The sequence below is a fragment of the Chanodichthys erythropterus genome, chromosome 2, assembly GCF_024489055.1.
Source record: "Chanodichthys erythropterus isolate Z2021 chromosome 2, ASM2448905v1, whole genome shotgun sequence".
In the NCBI taxonomy this organism is placed as follows: Eukaryota; Metazoa; Chordata; class Actinopteri; order Cypriniformes; family Xenocyprididae; genus Chanodichthys; species Chanodichthys erythropterus.
In genome coordinates, this window is record NC_090222.1 from 19748273 (window position 1) to 19774227 (window position 25955).

At 34.1% G+C, this 25955-nt stretch overlaps 2 protein-coding genes across 2 annotated transcripts; both read right to left on the minus strand.

Moving 5' to 3' along the window:
- Positions 1–363: 363 nt before the first annotated feature.
- LOC137032539 (uncharacterized) lies at positions 364–8566 on the minus strand. Its single transcript, XM_067404313.1, has 8 exons — positions 8500–8566; positions 7926–8240; positions 7483–7791; positions 7303–7389; positions 7079–7144; positions 2406–2444; positions 2135–2215; positions 364–2028 (listed from the first exon to the last, which is right to left on the minus strand). The coding sequence occupies exons 1-8, from the start codon at positions 8558–8560 to the stop codon at positions 1970–1972; spliced, it is 1017 nt and encodes a 338-aa protein (XP_067260414.1). The 5' UTR covers positions 8561–8566; the 3' UTR covers positions 364–1969.
- A 2857-nt stretch (positions 8567–11423) lies between these two features.
- On the minus strand, positions 11424–17522 carry LOC137032531 (uncharacterized). The gene is made up of 9 exons (XM_067404302.1): positions 17462–17522; positions 16873–17187; positions 15552–15857; positions 15379–15459; positions 15119–15208; positions 13242–13343; positions 12877–12905; positions 12547–12615; positions 11424–12383 (listed from the first exon to the last, which is right to left on the minus strand). The coding sequence occupies exons 1-9, from the start codon at positions 17520–17522 to the stop codon at positions 12288–12290; spliced, it is 1149 nt and encodes a 382-aa protein (XP_067260403.1). The 3' UTR covers positions 11424–12287.
- Between the last annotated feature and the right edge of the window lie 8433 nt (positions 17523–25955).

Here is a 25955-nt window from a genome sequence, read left to right on the forward strand (position 1 = left end):
GGACGGGATTCTGGAGCTCTGCTCTGTGAAGGTAATTAAAACTTATAACTAAATGCAATTAAGAGCAGAGCATAGCCCATTTGAATGTGTACATTTTCACTCAGGTAAAGTTTTTATGTACTATGTATGTCAAGCAACATTGTTTTAAAAGCAAAGATAGTGCTGTTTAAGTAAGCTAACGTATAGCTTTAGCCATGGTTAAATATTATCATTTATAAGAACATTTTTCAAAATGTGTGCAGTCTTTTCCTGAGGGTGTCGATTATATCACAAAGACATATTTAGACAGTTGCATATTGGTGCAAAAACTTGGGAAAATTAGATCCAGGCAGTAGATAAAGTTGATGAAAAATTATTTATTCATTACAATTAAATTTAGCCTCACACGCAAACTTTAATCGACAATGAAAATACTTAATCAAACCAAAAGGTAAAATAACCATCATAAAGGAGTAGTCAATAGTTAATCATAAATTTAGAATATTGTAAAATCCAGAGTATTATATCTAATAGATGAAAATCAAAAAGAATTAAAACATTATACATTTGCAGATAAGAGAGAAGAAACAGAAACCCAGGAGAGCAAAGGAGAGAAAAAGCTGAATTATCAATGACCCGGTCAGCTTTATACCATGAGCATATAGGGAAATTTACATCTCAATCAAATTTATGTTTTTGTTCTGAAAGAAAAGGTTAAATGGTCTTACCCATTAGTCATAGACTGGTCCAGTGTCAAAAATAGATATAAGAGTTTTGACCCCCTTTGGGAAGTTTGCAAATCTTACCCTTTTAAATGTCAGCAGGAATAATAACAGACATATTTTGATCAGATTCAAATGAGCAATAATTCTGAAAAACATCACTTCTGCAGTACTTGGCAGGCGTCCAATACCTAACCACAAACGTGTCAGCGTGACCTGGCTGTCACACTGGAACACTTTGAAGAACAATTGAACATAACAAGCATACATACTCTTAAAGATAATATAAGAATAACCATGAGGGTACAATAACAAGTAAATACTTGAAAATATGATGAGAATTAATATGTAAAGTAGAAGTACATAAATATATGAAATCAAAAGTAAAACTGATAAATCATAAGCCATAAACGATTAACATAAATATTAATAGAAATGCATGAATATGAATATTGACCATTTCGGATCCATCACATATAGAACATAAAGCGTTTTATTAATTAATGTTTCTCTCTGTGTCTGTGCTGCAGTTCCTGAGAGTTTAATCCTGAAAAATCCTGGAGCGTAATACTTAAAAGTGTCTCCAGGGGGCGCCAGAGTCCGACAAGCTGACAGAATGTCTGGTTTGTATAAAGACTTCAATCCAGGTACAGTTTCAGTCGAAAACTTTTTTTCTTGTAAATATTGTTGTTTAATGAACAACAATTTATCCTTAAATTACTGACTCTGGTGTATGAAATTAATAAATACTATTCTCTCTTATTTTATTGGATATTAACCCAATATTAAGGTTAAATACCTCCCTCTTTTATATTTTGACTGTTTGACTGCAAATTGTGAATTTATATTTATGCATGTATGACTTAAAAATAAAAACATGTTGAAGCGTGTTGAGGGTGTGGAAGACAATCACTCATAAATGTTCTTATAAAATCCATCTATACAGTATGTCATGATAATTAACAGACTGATAATTAACATCATCAGTTAAAATTGACCATTACAAAATTTTAAAAAGCTTTCTGTAAAATGTTTGAAAATTAGATGAAGTTAGAAAGGTGAAATTAGTATTTATATTGTAATTATTTTATGATTTCTGTCTGGAAATAAGCATTCATGTTTACTTAGATTAACCATTCATTAGTACTTGCTTGTTGATCATTGTATTTAATAACATATTTAAAGCAGTTTATACAATGTGGAGCACTGGAAAATTATAAAATACACAAACATGTAGATAAATCTTGCCCTTAATATGTAGAGTGTGTTTATTCTAATACTGTAGTAGGCATCTCCATTTCCTCTGGGTGTTGTGAGTCTTTCCTTCCTACAAAATAATTAATACAATGTTGTGACCTCTTTTTACCATGCTTTGTTTAAAGATTGTTACAGATCAATGTGAATCATCAGATTCTGTGTCACTCAAAACTCACCAGCTCTTCTTGCACAGATGATCTGAAGAAGAATCACAGTAGGAGCAGCAAACACTGCAGTCTTAATAATCATCATAATCTCTACAGGAAAGATGTGTGGACAGATGATAGAGAGAAAGAAGAGAATGAAAGAAGAAGTGAATCATTGAAACTGTAAATGACTTTGTATATGAAATCAAGGATATAAAACAATGGACAATTATTTACAAACCATTTACAAAATCACTTACATTTTATCAGCATAAAATAAACATGGAAAGTATTTTCATACCTCTGAATAATGATCCAACAGCCATGCAGTCTTCAGTTTCTGGTGGTGTGTCATGTGTGTTAGTTCAGTTAACACATAGTATAGTATAGTATAGTATAGTATAGTATAGTATAGTATAGTATAGTATAATTTTATTAATTTTATTTAATGCCATGTCAGCATCTGAGGCTATTTTCATGGCAAAAACTCAATTACTCCACATACAGTGCGAGAGAGCTGGTGTTTTGTGTGGTTTCGCTTTCGGTAACTTACAGTGACAGAGATATGAGCTGTGTGTCATCTTAAGGTGTTAGATTCAATATAACACTAGCGCCACCTGCTGGTGAAGTCAACTAACAGCAGATGGAGATCGTGCATCGGTACTCTACTGCTTTTCCTGCAGTTCCCGGGTGTGAAATGTTGAATTTTCTGCTGAATTTGAACCACTGAATTTGTGGAGGCGAATTTTTAAAGCGAAATAAAATGGACCAAAAATTGCTAGTCGAATATTATAGGTTGTATTTTTAAACAGAATGAATATTTTGGAAGTGAAATCTGAAAGGTGAATATAAATTATTGAATTTTTAATAATGAAAATGTGTGTGAAATGTTTTGAATTGAAATATTCATAAATATACAACCATGTTGAATTTCAGCCAAAATGCAAGGCTTAAAAATGCAATGCATCAAAATGCAAGCACAGTTAATGTAATGCATTTTTTTCAATTAGTACAATTCAACAAGCTTTTTTATTTCAAGAACATTTTGCATTCATTTACTTCCATAGGGGGCGCTCTCTCGCAGAATGTCTAAAACGGTTTAGCAGCTGAATAAAATGCTGAAATGTATTGTCTGATGAAAAGAAGACAAACATAAGAAACACAAGATATGGGTTATGTTTGTTGTTCAAGCCATATCAAGGTATTTATTCACAATAAAGTAGGCTAAATGAATAATGCAATGCTAATTGACAATTATTTTAATGTTTTTGAAAAAAGTCTCTTATGCTCGCCTAGGCTGCATTTATTTAATAAAAATACAGTAAAAACAGTAATATTGCAAAATATTATTACAAATTAAAATAGATGTTTTCTCTGTGAATATACTTTAAAATGTAATTTCTTCCTGTGATGCAAAGATGAATTTTCAGCATCATTACTCCAGTCTCCAGTCTTCAGTGTCACATGATAATTCAGAAATGTGGAGAAACCATGATGCATTTTTTTTTTCTGGATTCTTTGATGAATAGAAAGTTCAACGAACAGCATTTATTGTCACTTTGATAAATTTAATGCATCCTTAATGAATAAAAGTTTTAATAACTCTCTCTTTTTTAATCTTACCACAAGTGTTTGAATGGTATCATTGTTTCCACAAAAATATGAAGCAACACAACTGTTTTCAATATTTATAATAATCATAAATGTTTCTTGAGGACCAAATCATCATATTAGAATGACTTCTGAAGGATCATGTGACACTGAAGACAGGAATAATGATGCAGAAAATCCAGCTTTGATCATAGAAATAAATTACATAGTCACATAGAAAACAGCTGATGTAAATTGTAAAACTATTTCACAATATTACAGTTTTAACCTATTGCATTTTTTTAATAAATAAATCATATTTCATGCTGTCTCAAAATAGCACAGTTGAGTACACTTAGATGTTCTTAAGATGATCTTAAGAGAAGAATTTTTAGTACAGTATATTAAGTACAAATTAGAGCGTGAAAATAGAGCATTACATACATTACATACATTATTGAGATGCACTTTTTTCACCTGGGTTTGCATAAGGGGAAGTAAAATAAGGCAGTTTTGTTCATAATTTATATTTACAAACAGTATAAACAAAGCTATGTGCTAATAGGTTAGGCCTAGGCTATTTGTAGACATTTTTACTTTAGTTACCCGCATTTTACATTATTTGTGAGCAGGGACTTGCACAGACATTTTGGGGGGCAGGGGCTCAAGTGGAAAAAAGGGCACTTCTTATAATTATTTATTTTAAAAATAATGAACCTTTAAATATATTAAGACAACTTTGACTTCACTTACACTCCCTCAATTGTTTTATACTCCACAGATTTCTACAAAATAATCAGTTCACACAGAGACCATGGTCTTCTTTAGTTTTCATTAGGTTTATAACAAGAGCAACAGCAACTATTTTCAAGTAGCTCTATTTAGAATAAATGACTGCACCAAGGAGAGGGACATAGTTTCACTAATAATTTGTTTATTTTGCACAAATCAATAAATCATTTTAATTTTTTGGTGTTATTGGAATACTTCTTTCATGAAGTGGACAATTTTAAGATTTTACAATTTTAAGGTTTTTGCCATTTTTGCTGCCATGTCTTTTACTCTAATGGAAAGAAAACTTAACCCTAACTCTACACATTTAGATGGAGTTTGTTTTAAGCATACTACCATCCGTCTGTTTGCATCTGTAGATTTCTTCTAATTTAACCAAAATAAGATAATCTGCATATTTAAACACATAAAGAATTTTTTTTTTTCCTGAACTGTTAATACATTATATATTATAACAAATGCCTGCAGAGGACGCCAAAAGCCTGCTGATTTTTGTTGTTAGACAGCACAGCACGATCAAAGCCACGATCAAAGCTAACCATGATTAAAAATATATTATTAGTTAAATAATAATATTCGCCCACTTCTTTGTGATAGAAATGCTACAGCCACTGTAATTTCTTCAACAAGAATATGTGGACATCAAACATGCAAAGACAGAGCAAGGGTTTAAGCTTTTATTGATGTATTATCCTTTGTAAGCGTAGATTTAAGAGTAGCATTATGTAGCTGATGCTGTATTATGATTTTAAATAGTTTTAATAAACAATGCAAAACTGTCTGATAATGTGGTTCATGGATGTGCGTCCATGGAATGCTCCTCTTCTGATATTGACAGACCTACAGATATTTTTACCATGGTTCAAAACACAATGCATAGCACAATAAAATAATTGAAATTATAATATGACATACATTTCATTAGTATCATCATGTGTTTATTGTGGTCAAACTATTAATGCAGCGTTAAATGTAGGCTATAAATAACCCTTAAATAGACTAAACTTTCAGGTTTGTGAACATAGGCTAGCCTACCTGAAAGAAATGCATGGGATGCATCCATCTAGGGCTTTTTTTCTTTTTCGCTTCTCATCGCCAGACAGCAGTTGCATTTTCGCAGGAATAGTTGTCACAAGTTTTCAGCCAGCAGCAAACATGAGGTGAGGTGGGGCGGGGCGCGCGTGCGTGCGGGCGTGAATGGCGGAGTGAGGGCATCTGAGCTGGACAAAGCCGACCTGATATAGTTTTATTTTATTATTTGTTTTATACAGTAAATATATTTGTTTGACAGGGAAGCTGTGCGCAAGCAGGAATATATATATTCATTTATTAAAAAAAAAAAAAAAAAAAAAAGCACCCCAGAAAAAAGGGCACTTTCTCTCGAGGAAGAAAAAGGGCAGGGGCTCAAGCCCCCTTGTGTGCACGTGCCTGTTTGTGAATGCAATAGCCTAAAAAAATGCGACGTACTATACACAATTTCTTTTTTCTCTCAGAAATAGCGTCGGTAGCCTATTTTTAACCACGCAGAAAACATTTTAAAATATCTTGAAAAAATACGTTTACATTTACATTATAAGAGTTGATAGTTTTTCCTTTCGTTTAAAAAGTAGGCCAATATTGTTGGAATCTTTTTATAAAAATAGCTTGTAGGATGGCAAATACAAGACTCTTTTTGTTTTTTAATAAATAAAATGCTGTAGGCCTACGTATTATTATTACTAAGTACAAGCAAAAAAAAAAGTAAAAAAAAAAAAAAATAACGTTATTAACCGTTATTTTTTCTAATCAAACCGGTTTCGGAACGTTAATAATACAGAAGGAACGTTGCAGGAACAGAAACGTTAAAATTCTGATCGGAGTGAAAAAATTTCATTTTTTCTTCGTTTTAAGCACTGGTTCCAACTTCCCACCTTGTCGGTTATTGTTTACATGACAGGTAATATTTTTTAAATATGATTAGTAAATGTTTTATTTTGGTTGTTTTTATTTTAAAATGATTTGATTATATTTATTATTAATTATGATTTAATTATTTAGCTTTTCATTATTCACACAAACTTCTGCAGTTCCTTCAGGAACCCCATGAGAAATCCTGACATTATATAATATTTAATGCACTTAAGTCATCTCAGAGTTTGGGATAATGATCCATTTATCGGGTGGAGTAACATATTGTAGAAATAGAAAAAAACAAAACAACAACAACATAAACATAAACATTCATCTCAACAACTCTGGTTAGCAAAAACTCCCTTGTATCCTCAGATATTCTTCTCTTAAGATATATGAGTGATTTCTGCAGCTATTCTGTAGAAGTAGATGTTTTAACATCTGAAATTGGTCATTACATCCGCATTTTGACTTGTGTTACAATTTTTCTGATTTTAATGATTTTTGAGAGTTAGATTTATACAGGCAACAGTCTATACCCGAAATTATTACTGATCTATATGTCTATCAAAAGGACCTGGACCCCAAAGTCTTACTTTACAGATAATGTTTGTGATGATTTAAACAAACAAACAAACAAACAAACAAACAGCCAATGCAAACCACTAAGTGAAGACTGATGGTGTGTGACTGATCATGTACCTTGTTGTGTTGGATCTGCTGTAGTTCGGCTTGATTTCTTCTCAGAGTTTGAGCTGGTGACTGGAGCTGCAGAAGATGAATGTTCAGGACATTAACATCAAATGTTCAAATGTTACATCACATGACATGCAGTTTGTTTAATCATCGGTATTTACAAAAACAAAAAAAATACATAAACATATTTAAATGACATAGTAATAAATATTCAACTGCTGATTATGTACCTGATTGAGTAGAAGTTACTGGTTTATTTACAGTTGTGGTTGTCTTTGAGCTGATGATTGGATTCAGTGTCCTTGTCTCAGTTGGAGCTGTAAAAAAATGAGTTTGTAGAAATCACATTTTTATACTTGATGGTCAATACAAATTTAAAAATAGTAACATTATAAATAATAGCAATTTACCTGAATACTTGACGGTATATGTGGCTGAGGTCTTCAGTTGATTTCTCTGAGTAACCAGACATCTCCACTCTCTGTTGAGATCTTCATTCAGGAGTGTTGTAGTCAGAGTGATGATACAGTGTGTTGAGGAGAATGATATCTGATATCTGGAGTCTGTCATCACACTAACACCAGCCTGATTCACCCAGATCAGCTGAAGTCCCTCTGAACGGACCAAACTATCACAAGAGACTCTATCATAATACAACCGACAGGAGAGAGTCACAGAGCTGCCTGGTCTGATCTCAGTCTGTGAGGATGATGAAGAGACTGAAACAGAAAATAAGACAGAAATGACACTACAGATTTTAGTCCTACGATTACACATAAGTTTAAAAGGAAAATGTTGTTCTTTTGAATATAAAACTTGAACATATAATCATACAATTTACAGAAGCACTGACCATGAAGAAAATGCAGATAAACAGGTGCATCAGTTCCTTGTTTTTGTCCATTCACATATTGTTGGCAGGTGTAAAGCCCATAATCTTCTTGTGTGACTTTCTTGATGTTCAGAGAGCAGTCAGACCCCAGACTCAGTCTCTCACGTCTCTCTATGTCATTCTTCTTTATCCCTCCAGCAATCAGTTCAGCTGCCACTGAATGTCTGTTATAGTTCCATGCAGTTGATGAGCAGTCAGAAAGAGCATTATTACAGGGCAGACGGACATTTTCACCAGAACTGCTGAACACATGAGTTACTTCTGCTCCACTTTTACCTGAAGTAAACAGTAAATTTGAGTAACAGTAAATTTGAGTAACAATATTTTAATAAACATCAGTAAATTGAAACAGTAACTGAGAAAAAAACACCACATGATATCACAACATGAATTCCAGTAAGAATAAATATTAAAGAATCTCTCAGTCTCTCAGTCAGACTCTATGCCAGAATAATTAAATGAATTTAACTAATTAATTTGGATCTTCACATTATATAGATCTTGCATCTTATAGATCATATAAAGATTTCTTTACCTGTCAGAAGTGAACAGAGAATGATCAGTCCCAGCAGACACATGTGACACTGATCAGCCATTTTCTGTTTCTGTCAGTCTTTCTTTTCTTCCTTGAAACATCATCAGCCCCTCCTGTGGTTGTTAACTTCCTCTAATCTGACCAACTTAATATTTAGTTCTGAAACTACAGCTACAATTCACTGACACTATAGTATTCATGATGGACAAAATATAAACATGCTTATATGGAATTACAGTTAAATCAAATATGCAATTCAGAGATGCCTTGTAAGAGACCATAATGGCAAAAAAAAACATCAAGTTTTCATTGTAAATTAATCTTTGAACTAAGACTCTGAATGGCACCTATAAGTGTCAAAGTTTGTTTGCAACACGCACACTTGTATATGTGTTTTACTGGGACTCTCCATAAACCAATGTAATCTAATGTCCTGGGTCGAGTTCTAGTGTTTTCTGAGCTGTCAGCTCTTTGTTCACTGAGGCTGAGAAACATGTTAGTACAAGAATGTGAGAGCTCAGATAGTTTGACCACACTGGTTTAACACACGTAGAACAGTCTGATCATCTCTGAACCCATTTTAAACTTTGGGGTTTGAATTCTCACACATTCAGGCAGTTCCTCTTGTTTTTAAAAGTAGGTTTCCTTTCATATACATTTAGCTACAAACTACTTACAACTTCACTGTTAGTGCTGCAGTGTTTCAAATGTTTAGTTCCCCTGGCTGCAATTTACAAGTAAAAAGTTCAAATTAGTTGATTCATGTGTGTTTAATTATAGAACTGTGCAGTATTGGCTGTCCAAGAACATGAACCAGAGATAAAATGTGGTTCTATGCACATACATTTTTGCATGCTTAGAGAAGTGGTTCCTGAATCTCTGAATGTCTTCCTTAGCCTGACACATCTCAGCTCTTGGAGTCTATATTAAGGAGCTGATGACTTGAATCAGGTGTCTTTAGCCCTGTCCAAATACCCACACTTGCAGTCTTTGCACTTGACCACTTGCCTACTTATATGATGTATTTCCTGTATTTGGCTCAAGTGTTCAAGTGGGCGTGAAGACCGCAAGTGTATGTAGACCTTTTGATTACCTGATGGGACACACTTATAGTCTTGCAAAAAAATTCAAGTGTTTACATAGCTTTTTTATGTAAACACTTAAAAAAAAAAATATATATATATATATATATATATATATATATATATTGAGTGCTTTGCATTTTTAAATACACTTCTCAATGTATGTTCAGTGGTCGCTATGTAACTAACAGAAAAACACAATATTAAAATTTTAAGTGATAAAAAGCAGTTGCAAATGTTGTACAAAATTTACACAGCCTACCCACCTTTACATCAATAAAATGCGCAACACTTTATATTTTACTACCAAATTATATGTATTATATGATTAATTTAACTTAGTCGAATGTTTTCCTTGACATTTCGCGATTTCGTGGCATGTGAGGTCCCAAACATAATGCATGATGGGATACGCTTAGCCTCGAATAGCTCTCAGTAGCTGTATTTCAAGATAGTGTGGGTTTAGTGTGTGTTAAGGGCACTACACTTGGGTATTTTTAAGACATAGGACAGTCTTGCGCACTCACTTCCGCTCTCACGTGGCCAAGACCACAAGTGTGGGTATTTGGACAGGGCTTTTGATTAGGGTGTGCACTGCTGGGGACGCTCCAGATAGAAGTTTGGGAACCACCGTCATTGGGTTCAAATTTACATTTGTAAAATATCTTATATTGACAACATTCAAATTGTACAACATTTATATATGAAATCTTTTAAAATGTATAAATGTTTATGAATCCTGAGGTTCATAGAATATTGAAAATAAAGGAATAAATATAATTGATATTAGTGCATTTTTCCATTGATGTGGACTGAACATGTACCAAAATACTCTGGCTGTATCCAAAATCATCTGATGATGGTTGTACATCGGTTGTACACTAGTTGTTGCTGTGAATTATGGGATTGAACGAGTGAGCTTGATGTCCACTATATGTCCGGACACAACTAGAAATGGCTGTCCCCTCAAATAGTGTACTATATAAAGATTGGGCTACAGTTCCTTGCATATGCACTATTCAGCAGCAACAACGAAATGACAGCATGAACAGCATGAAACAAATAGCTTGACAAATAGCAGTTTGCTCTTTTTAGTTAAAGGTGCTAAAGAGGATCTTTTCGTCGACTGAGAAACCAAAGACTGTTACTGAGTTTTACTGAGTTCAAAGGAACGCCTCCCAAAACTCGTGCACGAGTATTGGAACATGAGTGTTTACCACCGGCATTCGCTGTGTCGTCTTAGTGGATTCATTATGTCGGACTCACCACAGGTAACTCATAATCTGCAGTTGTTACTCTTGTCTCCTGCAATGTGGCGCCTGTGGAGTGTGGAAAGTTACTGGAGCGCACAGCCGCGCTCGTCTCTGACAAGGAACGTCACGGCAGTGATTGACAAGCCAGAGGGCTGATGTTTTTAAGGCCCTACCTCGTGCACAGATGATGTATATTAATATTATTCCTTTCAGTGCACCTAATAAACAGTCTTTTATCAGTTAGTAAAGACAGTTTCAAGTAATACTGCAAAAATGTATAAAACAAAACATCCTCTTTAGCACCTTTAATAAAAAAACGTATCTGATTTAACAAATGACTCAAGTGAGAAGGTTAATTTTTTCTTGGTCAAACAGTTTACTAATTGTGAGACATAAATAGATGTAGCTGTATTTATGTATCATATAAAAAGACAAAATAACCTTTGATAAATTATTAAAACATTTGGCAATGGAATTTAAAAAACAAAACAAAAAATATTCATTAAAGTACTTCAATCATTAATGGAACCATTAAAAAACAGAAACATTAATGATTTAATTACATTTATTGAATTAAAGTCCCATTAATAGTCATGATGATCTCTTCTTTTAGTTAATTTGTTAACTGGGGCAATGCACATTAATAAACATAACTGTAAATGTGCCAGGATTAGCCCAAAAGGCTATTTTTTCATCTGTAGACCCTTGACAGAATGTTAAAAAGTCACCCTAAAACAAAGATAAAATATATGTAAATTATCTAGACAAAATAAAAATATAAGGGAAGGAAGAGAAAGAGAGTGAGTGCAAGAGGAAAACAGAGAGAGAGAAAGAGAGATGGCAACAGAAGGCAACCAAGAGCAATTTGTACAAGAAAGTCTATTTTGTCAAGAATACAATACTAATGTTGACAATGCTGAGTTGTCAGTAACCATTTTTTTGAGATGATTTGAGATGTTTCTTTAAAACTGACTGCAGTCTCTCAGTTCTTCTACAGCACTATTAAATAAAGCATTTCTGAGCATCTCTGCATCAGTCACTAGATGATGTTAACAGTGTAGCTTGGGTATTAAACACAGTTACCAACATATTTACAACGAAAAAACAATTCTGACCTCACAGCACATTCTGTACACCAACAGATTTTTTTTTTAACAAACTCACATCTGACACTGTCAAAATACATTGCATCTCTATCCTTAAAATGCTCAAACAGTTCAAAAACCAAATTTTAATTCCTATAACATTGTATATGTTTACATTATCATGTAGCTTTGCCTGTTTTCATAATTACAACAAACTAACAATATACTGGCCTGTAGTAATCAATCAACAAAACTGATGATTTAATGAGAATGATCTAAAAAAAAAACTGTCAAGAATCCCTCCATGCATCATATCATAAGGTCTTTTTTTTTTAAATGAATGACTGTTTTACTCATTTGTGATGGTTCTAGTTCACAGAGGCATAAAGTTGACTATTGTTATCCTGAGGTCCAGCTGTTGCTCCACTGATGGAAGCGTAAGTCACTTTATCATCACAATGAACCTGAATGAACACAGATATTGTCAAACAAGTTTCAAGTTTCCAGCCCACAACTATTACAGCCTCTTGTTAGATTTTAACGCAAGGAACTGCTTTTAAGAATAAAACTAAAAAGTTTGAGAGAATATGGATGGACATTGATGGAAGTAAGGAAATGTTTACTCACCTTGTTGTTTTTGTCTTGCTTTTTACTGTATGTGAAAACCTCAGTATAAGTCACTTCATCTATCTGCTCCTAAACAATGAAAATATGGAGAAAGTTATGAAATACCTGAAATGTTGCATCATGGATTCCAATTTATTTATTCTTATCGGTGATATTTACACAAGAAATAAATACTGCATACTAACTTGACATTTAGCTGAAGCTTTTATCTAGCCTGACTACAAAATATACATACAGGGCCCGTTTCCCCTGGAGCAGTGATTATGGACACAATAATAATACAGTACCTCATGGATCAACCTCATGGCTCTTTGACATTATAATACTTACCACAGAGTCATCAGTCCCTCTTTTGTTATCTGAAAAATAATGGTGCCACATGTAATAGGAAAACTTATGATAAAGACAGAAAACATTGTCTGTCAAAGAATGTCTGTAATGCAAGTTAATCGTTTCTAAAATAATTCTAACGCTGTATTGATAACGCTCATTGATTCCTCTTCCCTTATTAGAGTTTTATGTTACAATTACAAATCAGCAAAATCTGACCATACTATAGTTCAAAACAGACATCTTTATCGTCACTTTTTAAAAAAAAATTAACATTTCTGTGATAAAATCGAAACTGTGCTTGTCTGTGAAGTCAAATTTCTTGGATTCTTTGTTGCAACAAAATATGAGAAACTAAAACTCACCAGCTTTTGGTTTTCTTTTACGAATCACCCAAAAAATAAGAGGAAGAAGGAGAACAGCCAATGCAGCAACAACACCAGCAATCACTGAGGGCAAGGAAGTCTCTGAGGGAGGGACAATATGGAGACATTCAGATCCAGATGAAAACAACAGAATGTCTATTGTACATTACTATCATTTTCAACAAAGATTAAAAACAACAATCACTGACAGCCATATAAAATGATTAATTACACATTTAATATCATAATTATCTTGAAGAAAATTAATTTTTGTAAATGATGAGTTTACAAAAAGCTTTTCTGGTTACACTTTATTTTGATAGACCACTTAAGACATTCTAAAAGTAACTTTGTCTATTGTCTATACTTTGTCTAACTCCCATTAGTTTGCAACTACATGTCAACTAACTCTATTAGTAGAGTAATAATATTGATTATTAGACTATAATAAGTTGACGTTACAAGTGCGTTGTGGAGCTCAGTCTGGTCAGGATTAAAAGCGTTTCTAAGAAATAGCTTACTACACCTTTAAAGTTAAATGAAAGATTAAAGATTTATATATAATATATATATTTCAACTGCTGTTGCCCTAACCTGTCTTTGTTTCACTACTGCCCATGGTTCAAAAGAGACAAAATGGTAACCCACTCCTAACCCTAACCCTTTTTTTCTTTAGATGTTTTAGGCAAATTTTACAGGAGTGTAAACAAGCTAAACAAGATTTTGGAACCAAAAACAGAGGCCACATATGCTTCAAAATAGGTTTATTTAAACAATCCAAATGAGCAATTTATTATACTTCTTTGCTATATTTTAAATTTTCCTTTTTAAAAAAGTATACTGCTTATGTACATTCAAAAGTTCTTCAAGGCAGCCACTAGTCATGTGACTATCACTAAAAACTGAGACCCACACAGCATTTGATCAATGCAATTACAGAAATCAATAATCTCCTTGCAAACACATGCATTATTATTTGAATTATCATTCAGTGAGTCATTTAACTCAGTATTACGGTCTCTGCAAAGCTTTAAAGTGTCTTTAAAGTGTGCAAATTCATATCATTTCATATTTACATGCAAAGGGATTCCGCAACTTTTTTGTCAGCTGAACCTCTTTGCCCTAATGTATACACTTGAAGTAAGCCCTTAGATAAGTTAGATCATTAATTAAATTAAACCAATGATAAATATTAAACACTCATGGTTCTCTGATGTTGGTTATTGTTTACACAGGTAAAGTAAATGCTTTATTTTGGTTGTTTTTATTTTTAAAGTATTTATTGATTATATTTATTATTTATGATTTAATTACTTAATAGCTTTTCATTAATCTCACAAACTCCTGCAGTTCCTTCAGGAACCCCATGAGAAATCCTGACATAATATAATATTTAATGCACTTCATGTTGTTGATATAATATAGAATATATTTTCTTTCTCTTTGTATTTTTATATCAATAAAACTGTAACTGTAAAACTGTTAGCAAAAACTCCCTTGTATCCTCAGATATTCTTCTCTTAAGATATATGAGTGATTTCTACAGCTATTCTGTTGATGTAGATGTTTTAACATCTGAAATTGGTCATCACATCTACATCATGTCTTGTGTTACAATAATTGTTCTGTTTAATGTTGATGATTAATGATTATTTTTAGAGTTAGATTTATACAACAGACTATACCATGATCCATGTCTATCAAAAGGACCCCATCATTGACCTCTGAAATATGATTAAAGACTTACTTTGCAGATAATTTGTGATAATTTAAAAAAAAAAAAAAAAAAAAAAAAAAAAAACAATAAATAATAATAATAATAAAAAAAAAAACAGCCAATGAAAACCAAGACTGATGGTGTGTGACTGATCATGTACCTTGTTGTGTTGGATCTGCTGTAGTTTGGCTTGATTTCTTCTCAGAGTTTGATCTGGTGACTGGAATCAGTGTTGTTGAATCGACTGGAGCTGCAGAAGATGAATGTTCAGATGCAGGACATTAACATCATATTTTCACTCATCGTCACATCGCATGACATGCAGTTTGTTTAATCATCGGTATTTATTTACAAAAACTAAAAAAAAAACTAAAAAAATATTTAAATTATATTTAGTAATAAGCATTCAACAGTATGTACCTGATTGTGTTACTGGTTTATTTACAGTTGTGGTTGTCTTTGAGCTGATGACTGGATTCAGTGTCCTTGTCTCAGTTGGAGCTGTAAAAAATGAGTTTGTAGAAATCACATTTTTATACTTGATGAACAATACAAAATTAAAAATATTAACATTATGAATAAAAACAATTTACCTGAATACTTGACAGTATATGTGGCTGAGGTCTTCAGTTGATTTCTCTGAGTAACCTGACATCTCCACTCTCTGTTGAGATCTTCATTCAGGAGTGTTGTAGTCAGAGTGATGATACAGTGTGTTGAGAATGATATCTGATATCTGGAGTCTGTCATCACACTAACACCAGCCTGATTCACCCAGATCAGCTGAATTTCATCAGTACGGACCAAACTATCACAAGAGACTCTAAAATAATACAACTGACAGGAGAGAGTCACAGAGCTGCCTGGTCTGATCTCAGTCTGTGAGGATGATGAAGAGACTGAAACAGAAAATAAGACTGAAATCATATGTTCAGATTCAGGCTTTTCAGTAAAGAGTTCAATGAGAGAATGGTTTCCTTTTGAAATTGAACATATAATCATCTAATTAATTTATAATGAACATTAATTAAAGGATTAGTTCACTTCCAAAAGAAAATTGCCCCAGGCATTACTCACCCTTATGCCATCCTAGGTGTATATGACTTTCTTCTTTCTGGTGAACACAATCGGAGATATATTAACTAATGTACATTTCCTGAAGAAAATGTGAATGCTGCTTGCAGTGGCAAAACTTGGCACTCTTGATTATCATGCTGCTACCATGTTTTTTACAAAACGTTAACATGATTAACATGTTGCTAGCATCATGTTAGCATTATTACCATGTTGTTACCATGTTTCACAAGATGCTAACATGATTATCATTCTACTAGCATTATGCTAACACAATTAGCATGCTACTAGCATGATGTTAAAACATTTTTACTTGTTTGTGTCATGTTTAAACCCTAAGCTAACTGCTATTAGCATGTAGCTATTCTATGCTAGCATGTGTAGCATGTTGCAAGTCCAGTTTGTTAGCATGAGTCAAAAAAGCCAACCCCCATGTCTCTACGATGTTCTGATGCAGAGATATAGGTCTTGTTGAACGGTTGCTAGGGTACTCTGTTTGGTTGCTAGGGAGTGGCTTGGCAGCTCCCAATGATGATACTCCAAAGGCTGCTTGCCAGTATGCCTTTGGCAAGCACCATTAATAAATATCCAGATGCATCCGAGCTTTACAATGGCAGTGAGTGGGATCAATGCGAAGTGTAAAAAAAGTGTAAAATTTAACAAGTTATTAAATAAAAGATCTTGCTTCCGCCAGACTGCCTTCCGTATTCTACTTACGAAGAAAGTGTAAAACTAAAATACCTAGGATTTCTTGAGGGTGAGTAAAGCTTGGGCTAATTTTCATTTGAAAGTGAACTAATCCTTTAATTCAGTAATCATATAATTTACAGAAGCACTGACCATGAAGAAAATGCAGATAAACAGGTGCATCAGTTCCTTGTTTTTGTCCATTCACATATTGTTGGCAGGTGTAAAGCCCATAATCTTCTTGTGTGACTTTCTTGATGTTCAGAGAGCAGTCAGACCCCAGACTCAGTCTCTCACGTCTCTCTATGTCATTCTTCTTTATCCCTCCAGCAATCAGTTCAGCTGCCACTGAATGTCTGGCATAGTTCCATGTAGTTGATGTGCAGCCAGAAAGAGCATTATTACAGGGCAGATGGACATTTTCACCAGAACTGCTGAACACATGAGTTACTTCTGCTTCACTGGTACCTACATATTAATATAAAACAGCAAAATAATATAGTTAATTATTTAATATTTAATGACATACAGAAAATAATTGCTTGATTATGAAAAACTAAAGTAATATTCAACATATACTGACACAAAATTTCAGCAAGATAAAACCATGCACTCTCAATCCAACTCTTTGCCAATCTCTGTACCAGTAAATCAAAAGTAAATCAATTATTTTTTAACAGATGGTTGTTTACATTATACATACTTGTATAATATCTTATAGACCATATAAAGATTTCTTTACCTGTCAGAAGTGAACAGAGAATGATCAGTCCCAGCAGACACATGTGACACTGATCAGCCATTTTCTGTTTCTGTCAGTCTTTCTTTTCTTTATGTTCTTTCTTTAAACATCATCAGCCCCTCCTGTGGTTGTTAACTTCCTCTGATATTTAGTGCTGACACTATATATAGCTGCATTTCACTGATGCTAAACTGATGCATGATAAAGAAGTATATACTGTTTAAAGCAGTTTAGTTTCTTCTGATAGTGAGGGGCCACTGAAACTCATGACTGTAATTTTCATATTTACTGATATAAATGGATACAGCAACTGGGAAAGAAAAAATGAATTCAGAAAAATCAGCTACAATTAACATATAAAGGTCATGTATTTGTTGCGTTTACTCAAAATTTTAATGAAACTGAAAGTTTTATTTTATGGTATATTTTACCATTTTCATATTGCATTTGTTTTCTAGTTAGTACTTCACCCAACTGAAAACTCATGCAGAAGGCTTGTTAAAATAATACCAAAATACAATTAACCCAGAAACTAAAAAACAAGGAGACTGAGAAACACCAATATCACAGCCAGAAGGACAAGAAACACTAGAGGTGCTTCTCAATAGCTTTAAATGCTTCCTGGTTTCTTTGTTCCGCTGTTCTCCAGCCTTGGACCTGAAAACATATCAAAGAAAGACATCTTAAAGGACATCTCAGTTCTCTATTTGCTCCATGAGGAGGCGAGGAACGAGGAGTAAGGAAGCTTCCATAAGAGATATGAGTGAGGGTGCGCAGGTGTATCCTGTGCGGAAGTCTGAGCTGAGACGTGAGGAAAGGAAACGAGGATGCGCATATAAGAATGGAGAAGCACCCTAGAGCTTATAATACACAAAGGCTAGTAGGACACACCTGAAGAAACAATCAAAGACTAACGAGGGGAACAAGAATACTTCAAAATAAGAGTCGAAACAAAAGCACATGGAACAAAAAAACAGGTAATGTTTTTTCATTATTTCGTAATAATAACAATATATTTATATCAGTTGTGAGAACTGTCCACTCTATAATCCAACCATAATCATCCACCAGCACTCTAAACACACATCAGAACTACAAACACTTTCAAATTTAAAAATGCTAAAAGCAGAAATATATTTATATTATAAGGACCTTCGAGCCCGATCACACGAAAATGCGTATCAATAGTACGAGTTTGTAATCTCGTGAATATATACGCCAAAATGAGTTTTGGCGTGCTTATGGTATGCAGTTTTTCGCGTGCATATGATACGCACTTTATGGCGTATTATACATACGAACCCCCCACTCCCCCATCCTAACCAAGAGCGTTAGTTTGAGAACTGTTTGACCACACTTGTTCAACCTACAGCATGTGGGTTGATGTGACTTACCATCTCTGAACCCACTTTAGACTGATGAACTCACACACATTCTGATCACAGTTCCTCTTCTTTCTTTAAGCTGCTGCATGGTTTTAAACTCTATAACTTTTCAGTTCATGATAGCATACGTTCAACATGTTTAACAAACAGAAGTTAAACACAATTTTAATTTATCAAACAAACAAAATACTCAAATGAATTTGGAACCATTCTGTTCCACGCCATTGATTATTGTGGTAGAGGTCAAATTTATCTAGCATCATGTTAAAAGTGTCTAATAGGTGCTGCTGGTTCTCTGTCAGAATCACACTTTTAGTGTCATAGTGAAGAGGTTAGAAATAAAAAATATCATCCAAAGTTACAAATACTGTAGCATTAGGTGATGGAGCTGCAATATCCTGGTTCAGGCCTTAATCTGCTCTCACTGTCATTACTGCATCTCACACTCTAATGAATGACTAACAGAACAGCAGAATCAGAACAGAATCAACTGTATTAAATGAATAATATATTTATATGTAAATAATAATATAAATATCAGTCAGTCACATTTATTTATAAAGCACATTTAAAAACAACTGCTGTTGGCCAAAGTGCTCTACAACATCAAAGTTAAAACAGACAACACTGACGGTAAAATAAATAAATCAAAATATAAAAATATAAAACATAAATCACAATGTAGGGGTAGAGCGGGGTAAGTTGTCATACTTTTCACACTGTCTAACATTTACTGAGCACCATACATTACAATGGTATAAATGTCATACCAAATGAAAGAAGGAAGTCTTGGGCACACATGTTGTATTCATTAAATTTTAATATCTTATCTCATTACGGAGTTGTAGACTGTTGAATAGAGAATGCGCACTTGTGACAATTTGCCCCATCGGCGAGTAAGTTGTCACACCCGGTTATCTAAAAATAAGAACACAACTACAGTTGTGATTATTGATTTTAATTTTTAAATTGAAACCAGAACTGGAAATATAAACAATCATGTCTATAGAATTTGGAAAAACAATTATTTCAGTTCAAACAATACACATTTCAATCAAAGCATAATAAGTGGCAAGACCACTTTACTTTGAACTTTAAACATGTATGATACATGTGTAGTCACAAGGTAATGTGTCTTTTGGTATTAATATTTATTTATTTATACATTTATTTAATTATTTATGTATTTATTTCTTTATTTATTTGACAAATAGTTTATTGTACACTGAGTCATTAATCATCACTACTTAAGACTGAAGTTTTAAAAGAATACAACTGTTGCCACTAGAGGGAGTCCGTTGTGGGTTGCTATGGTGATGCGCGTGCGTTTACTTCAGATGCTACAAGCTGCGTTTGAGGAAAGCCACTGATCTTTTCTTGTGTTTACTTCTCCCGATAATTCAGGGTAAAACGGTTGATTGTTGTGATGTAGTCAATTCACATGAAAATAATACGTTTTTATTTCAGGTGCGCTAATTTATTAATATAAAAATGACTCAGAAAGTGTATATTTGTACGTTATATTTGAAGAGTTTATTTGCAAAAACAGATAACTCAATTTTTATGAATTCTCACAAATCATGTTTTTTTTATTGTGCATTCCAATTAATAACAATCAAACTGCAGTTGGGCTGTTTTGATTAAGTAATGATAACTCTAAAAAATATAGGTAAATTAAAAAATTAAAATTCATTGAAAGTATGTTTTATATATATATTAAAAGTTTGTTTTTTAGCAAAAGCAGATAACTCCAACAGTCGTTTTTTGGCAAAAGCAGATAACTCCACATTTCATGTTTCATAGTTAAACAAAACCCAAGTAATTGCATTTAAAACACTCTCAAACACACATGTGCACACAAACGCACACACACACACACACCCACGCGCGCACACACACACACACACACACAAACAGATCGGCACACACATACACGCGCGCGCACGCTCTCTCTCTCTCTCTCAAACACACACACACACACACACACAGATCGGCACACAAGTACACACACACGCACTAATCCACACACGCACGTGCGCGCGTGCGCACACACACACAAGCAAAAGGACAACCAATTTTTCAGCATGTAAGTCGTGTATGGTGTACAAGGACTTACAGGAGTCGAAATCATAAATCCTCGATCACTTTTAGTGAGCTTTGATAAAACTTCCCTCAGCTAGCGCGTCTTTTTGAAGTGACTAGAAGCCTTGTCACCTGACCTGAATACTGCGCGCTGATTCGCTAAAACGGACTTATTGGTTTCTGTCTGTACACAAACAAGGGCGCTTGTCGGCTTCTGCTGTAAAACGTGAACTTGAGATGCCTGAAAGTGGGCAAAACCGGCTCTTCTGACAAAATGGATTTAGGGTACAGAACGTGCTATATATGGAGAATAATGCACAGCACTTAGTTCATTTTTTTTAAAAATGGCGTTTATCGGTTTTTGCAAATGAACTCTTCATTTGTTCAGACTTAAAGTAGTGTTTATGTGTTATGAGAGTGACGGTGATCATTTTGTACAGTAAAACAGTTTAATTTTAAAAGATACTAATATAACAGTAAAGGCTACAGATGTGTTCATAATGTGTATTTTGTGATATTGATAAGCATAAAGTCAAGATGATATGATGTCAATAAAGAGACGCTACAAGCTGCGTTTGAGGAAAGCCACTGATCTGTTCTTGGGTTTACTTCTTCTGATAATTCAGGGTTTTTTTTGTAATCTGTTTACGTGTTCCACGCCCGGGACTCGTAACATTATCTCTAAAATCAGGGGGAAATGAGAGGTAAATAACACAGACGTCAAAGACTCCGACACTGATTGTACGCCTAAACTTGACATAAACTTTAAACTTGTCCCTCAAATCTGATCGGCTGAATGGAATCCCATATTCCAGGACCAAAAAAGATGAAATAACAGCATGTATACAGACTCTCAGACAGACGAACTCCAGGATTCCCTCCTCTGACCATCGGAGGGAGCCCTCGCCTGAATACTAACACACACACACACACACACACACACACACACACACACAGGCGCACATATCTTAGTGGAGTCTCTCCATAGGCGTAATGGTTTTTATACTGTACAAACCATACTTCCTATCCCCCTACCCTACCCCTATCCCTAAACCTAACCATCACAGGAAACATTCTGCATTTTTACATTTTCAAAAAAACATCTTTTAGTATGTTTATTAATCCATTTCCCTCGTGGGGACCGCTGGCTGGACCCCACAATGTAAGTGATCTCAGGTTTTTATTACATTGTGGGGCCATTTGGTCCCCATGATGAAATATAAACAAGAACACACACACACACACACACTACATTTCCCACAAGCCCATGCCTCGGACTAATTATTTCCAGACCTGCAGACTAAATATTTAGGTCCAACTTTATATTAGGTGGCCTTAGCTACTGTGTACAGTACTTGCATAAAAAAAAAAAAATGAAATGTACTTATTGTGTTCATATATTGGTAGGTAGTTTTAAGGTTGGGGTAAGGTGTAATTATAAAATACAGAAATTAATAACAGATGTAATTACATGCAGGTATTTTTTAAAAATATAAGTACAATGTAAAAACATGTACTTACACAATAAATGCATTGTATCAAATGATTAGTTTAGATGTAAGAACATAAGGCCACCATATATAAAGTGGGACCAGTATTATAAAATATTAAGAATTAAGAAAACTCTCAGTTTTTACAAATCACTCAAAGAATAACAGCAAGGAGAACAGCTGATGCAGTAACTACAACAACAATCACAGTCACTGAGGGAGAGAGCAGAGAACAGCACATTCAGACTTGACAATTAAAAAAATATTAGTGTAACAAATAGGATTTAATTTCATAGTCTTTTTCAACAGTTATAGTTGGTGAGGAGCAGTTCTGCACACAATCATACTAAGTGCCACGACAAACAGACATGATTATTTTAAAAGTTACACAGTATCGGGCATTGTGGTCATGATGCATCTAAAATGATATATCATGACCATAATATGTTCCTTGAGCAAATAAGAAAATAGATGAACATTAAAGTTCATTTAATTCACAAAGATTGTGATCTGCTGTACTCTCTGCTGTGCCTCTTAAAGCTTGAAGAGAAACAGAGAAAGACAGTGATTACCTTGTATTGGCCTTTTTGATTTGTTTCTAGTTAAAGGCTCCTCAGAGTTTGTGGTGTGGACCGGAATCACTGGAGTCGTCGGATCATCTTGAGCTGTACAGGATGAGTGTAAGTTTAGATGCATCATACTAGAAAATATATGACAATCATATTTTAATAATTAGCTAACACACAAGATAACATTAGCATTATGCTTGTCTAAACTGAATACTTGTTACTTGTTGTGGTTGAGGTCATTCAAGCTCATTTTTCCTAACCTGACATCTCCACTCTGTGTTGAGATCTTCATTCAGGAGTGTTGTAGTGAGAGTGATGATACAGTGTGTTGAGGAGAATGATATCTGATATCTGGAGTCTGTCATCACATTAACACCAGCGTGATTCACCCAGACCAGCTGAATTCCATCAATACAGATACAAGTTTCACAAGGATTCCCAAAAGCATCGTAAGCCTAAGTTGATCGTAGAACCATTGCCACCAATGGAGCTATGATCAACTTAGGCTTACGATGCTTTTGGGAAATGCTACCCTGCCTGGTCTGATCCCAGTCTGTGAGGATGATGAAGAGACCGAAATAGAAAATAAACAGAAATCATACAACAGTTTTCACTCTTTTCATTATATAATTTAAATAAAGAATTTTAAGAATGCTTTTTAAGAACTCAATACTATCTCTGTATTTAAAAAAATATATTTAGTTACCACTTGTACACTATGGGTTCAATAAGTAGTATCTAAATACATTTTTTAAATACATGAGAGATAGTATATTTAAAGCACATTTAAGTTCATATTTCATGGTGTCTAAAAATAGCACAGTTGAGTATGTTCTTAATATTATCTTAAGAAGTACTAAAGAATAATTTTTAGTATATTAAGTACAAAAGTAGTGTGCGAAAATAGAGCACTTTAAGTACATTATAGAAATGTACTTTTTTTTCTGACCCCAGACTCACATCCCAGCAAACATTTGGACGTTTAATGACTGTTGAAAAGACGTCCCTCTGACACGTCCCGTCATGGTTGACAAATAGTTCCAAAATGAAATCTGAATGGGAGTCTTTGACATTATCTTATTAATCAATGAATTGATTATTATATATTGAACTAAACGTAGCTAAAAGTCAAAGTAACAATTAATACATGCAACCCCAGAGAACTGTAGCCATGTACAAACGTATCTGAATGCATTTTTAGGAAAAGTTCTGTGTTACATATTTTAACTGATTTATGCCGTCCTATGGTGACTATTTTTGGCCAGGGACACAACATTGCCATCAGACCACTGTTTGCTGGGGTCTCTCTCTGTCATTCCTCTTTATCCCTAAAGTAATCAGTTCAACTGTAGTTGAGTCTCATCCACTCCACTGATATGTATGTAAATGTATTTTTAAATATAATTCTTTCACAGATGTGTGTAGAAATGTTTTACCTGTGAGAAATGATTATCAGTCCCAAAAGAAACAAACAACACTTTTCAGCCATTTTCTGTTTCTGTCAATCTGTCCCTTCTGTTTAAAATTATCAGTTCCTCCTCTGCTTGTTTCTTGTGATCACACAGACTGTTTTTGGAATGTTTGTCTTCCAAAAGATTTGTGAGAAAGATGTGTGCTTCTCTCACATGCTTATGAGCAAACTGGGTTAAACACTGAGGGAATGAACAGTGTAGACTAGATTATGGGAAACCTTCACTTCATGTGTAGACTCATAAGAACTAGCATGAGTGTCCAGTTCCTCACCAGCTTCTACAGTTAGAAAGTTGACAAATTCTGTGCTATGAAGCAACTTGCTTAAAAAAGAAAATGAGGAACTACCAACAGAATTCACACCCATCAGTCTAAACTGGGTTTAGACACATTGCTCTATTAAGCCCCAAAGATTACGCAAGGAGTATGAGTACAATATTCAGACTAATTAAGGAAAGAAGGGTTGTATGGGGAAAATACAATATTTTATTTCTTGCTTAATAATGTTTAGGAGGAAACAACAAGGATTTGTTTTTTCTGCATTGAAATGATCAGTGAACACACACAAACAAACAAACACAAAACTGATGTTTACTCGCATCATATGATGTAATATTCTTACATTGTATTAAACATTATTAAAATGTCAGTGGAAACTGATCAGGTGGATTTACAATCCTTTCCTCTTAGATAATCAATAGGCGATCTTGTTAAAGGTTTTGTTTTATACATTTTTGCAATATTACTTGAAACTGTCTTTACTAACTGATAAAAGACTATTTATTAGGTGCACTGAAAGGAATAATATTAATATAAATCATCTGTGCAGGAGGTAGGGCCTTAAAAACATCAGCCAATCGTTTACGCGATCATCGCGTAAACGATTGGCCCTCTGGCTTGTCAATCACTGCCGTGACGTTCCTTGTGAGAGACGAGCGCGGCTGTGCGCTCCAGTAACTTTCCACACTCCACAGGCGCCGCATGCAATGTTTTTGTCAGGAGACAGGAATAACAACTGCAGATTATGAGTTACCTGCGGTGAGTCCGACATAATGAATCCACTAAGACGACACAGCGAATGCTGGTGGTAAACACTCGTGTTCCAATACTCGTGCACGAGTTTTGGGAGGCGTTCCCTCGAAATGAGCTGTGAAGGAGGGGGGTTGTTCTTACACATGCGCTCATTTCAAAAACTCACTAACATCTTTGGTTTCTCAGTCGACGAAAAGATCCTCTTTAGCACCTTTAAATCCAGTGCATTCTGACTTACTAATATTATGTTTGTTTATTTGGTCTCTGAGATGAAACTGTTTGTCTGATTCATGTCAAGAACAAATAAGAAGGTTTACTCATTTAGCTCAGTTTCCAAAATAAATATGCACTTGTTTTGTTTTATTTTACTGATCATTATCTACTTAATTGAAGAAAGAGAGCTTACAATTTGACTTTTGTTTTAATTTTAGGAAGTCTTCTGTAAAAAAATATTGCCGGACTTAAG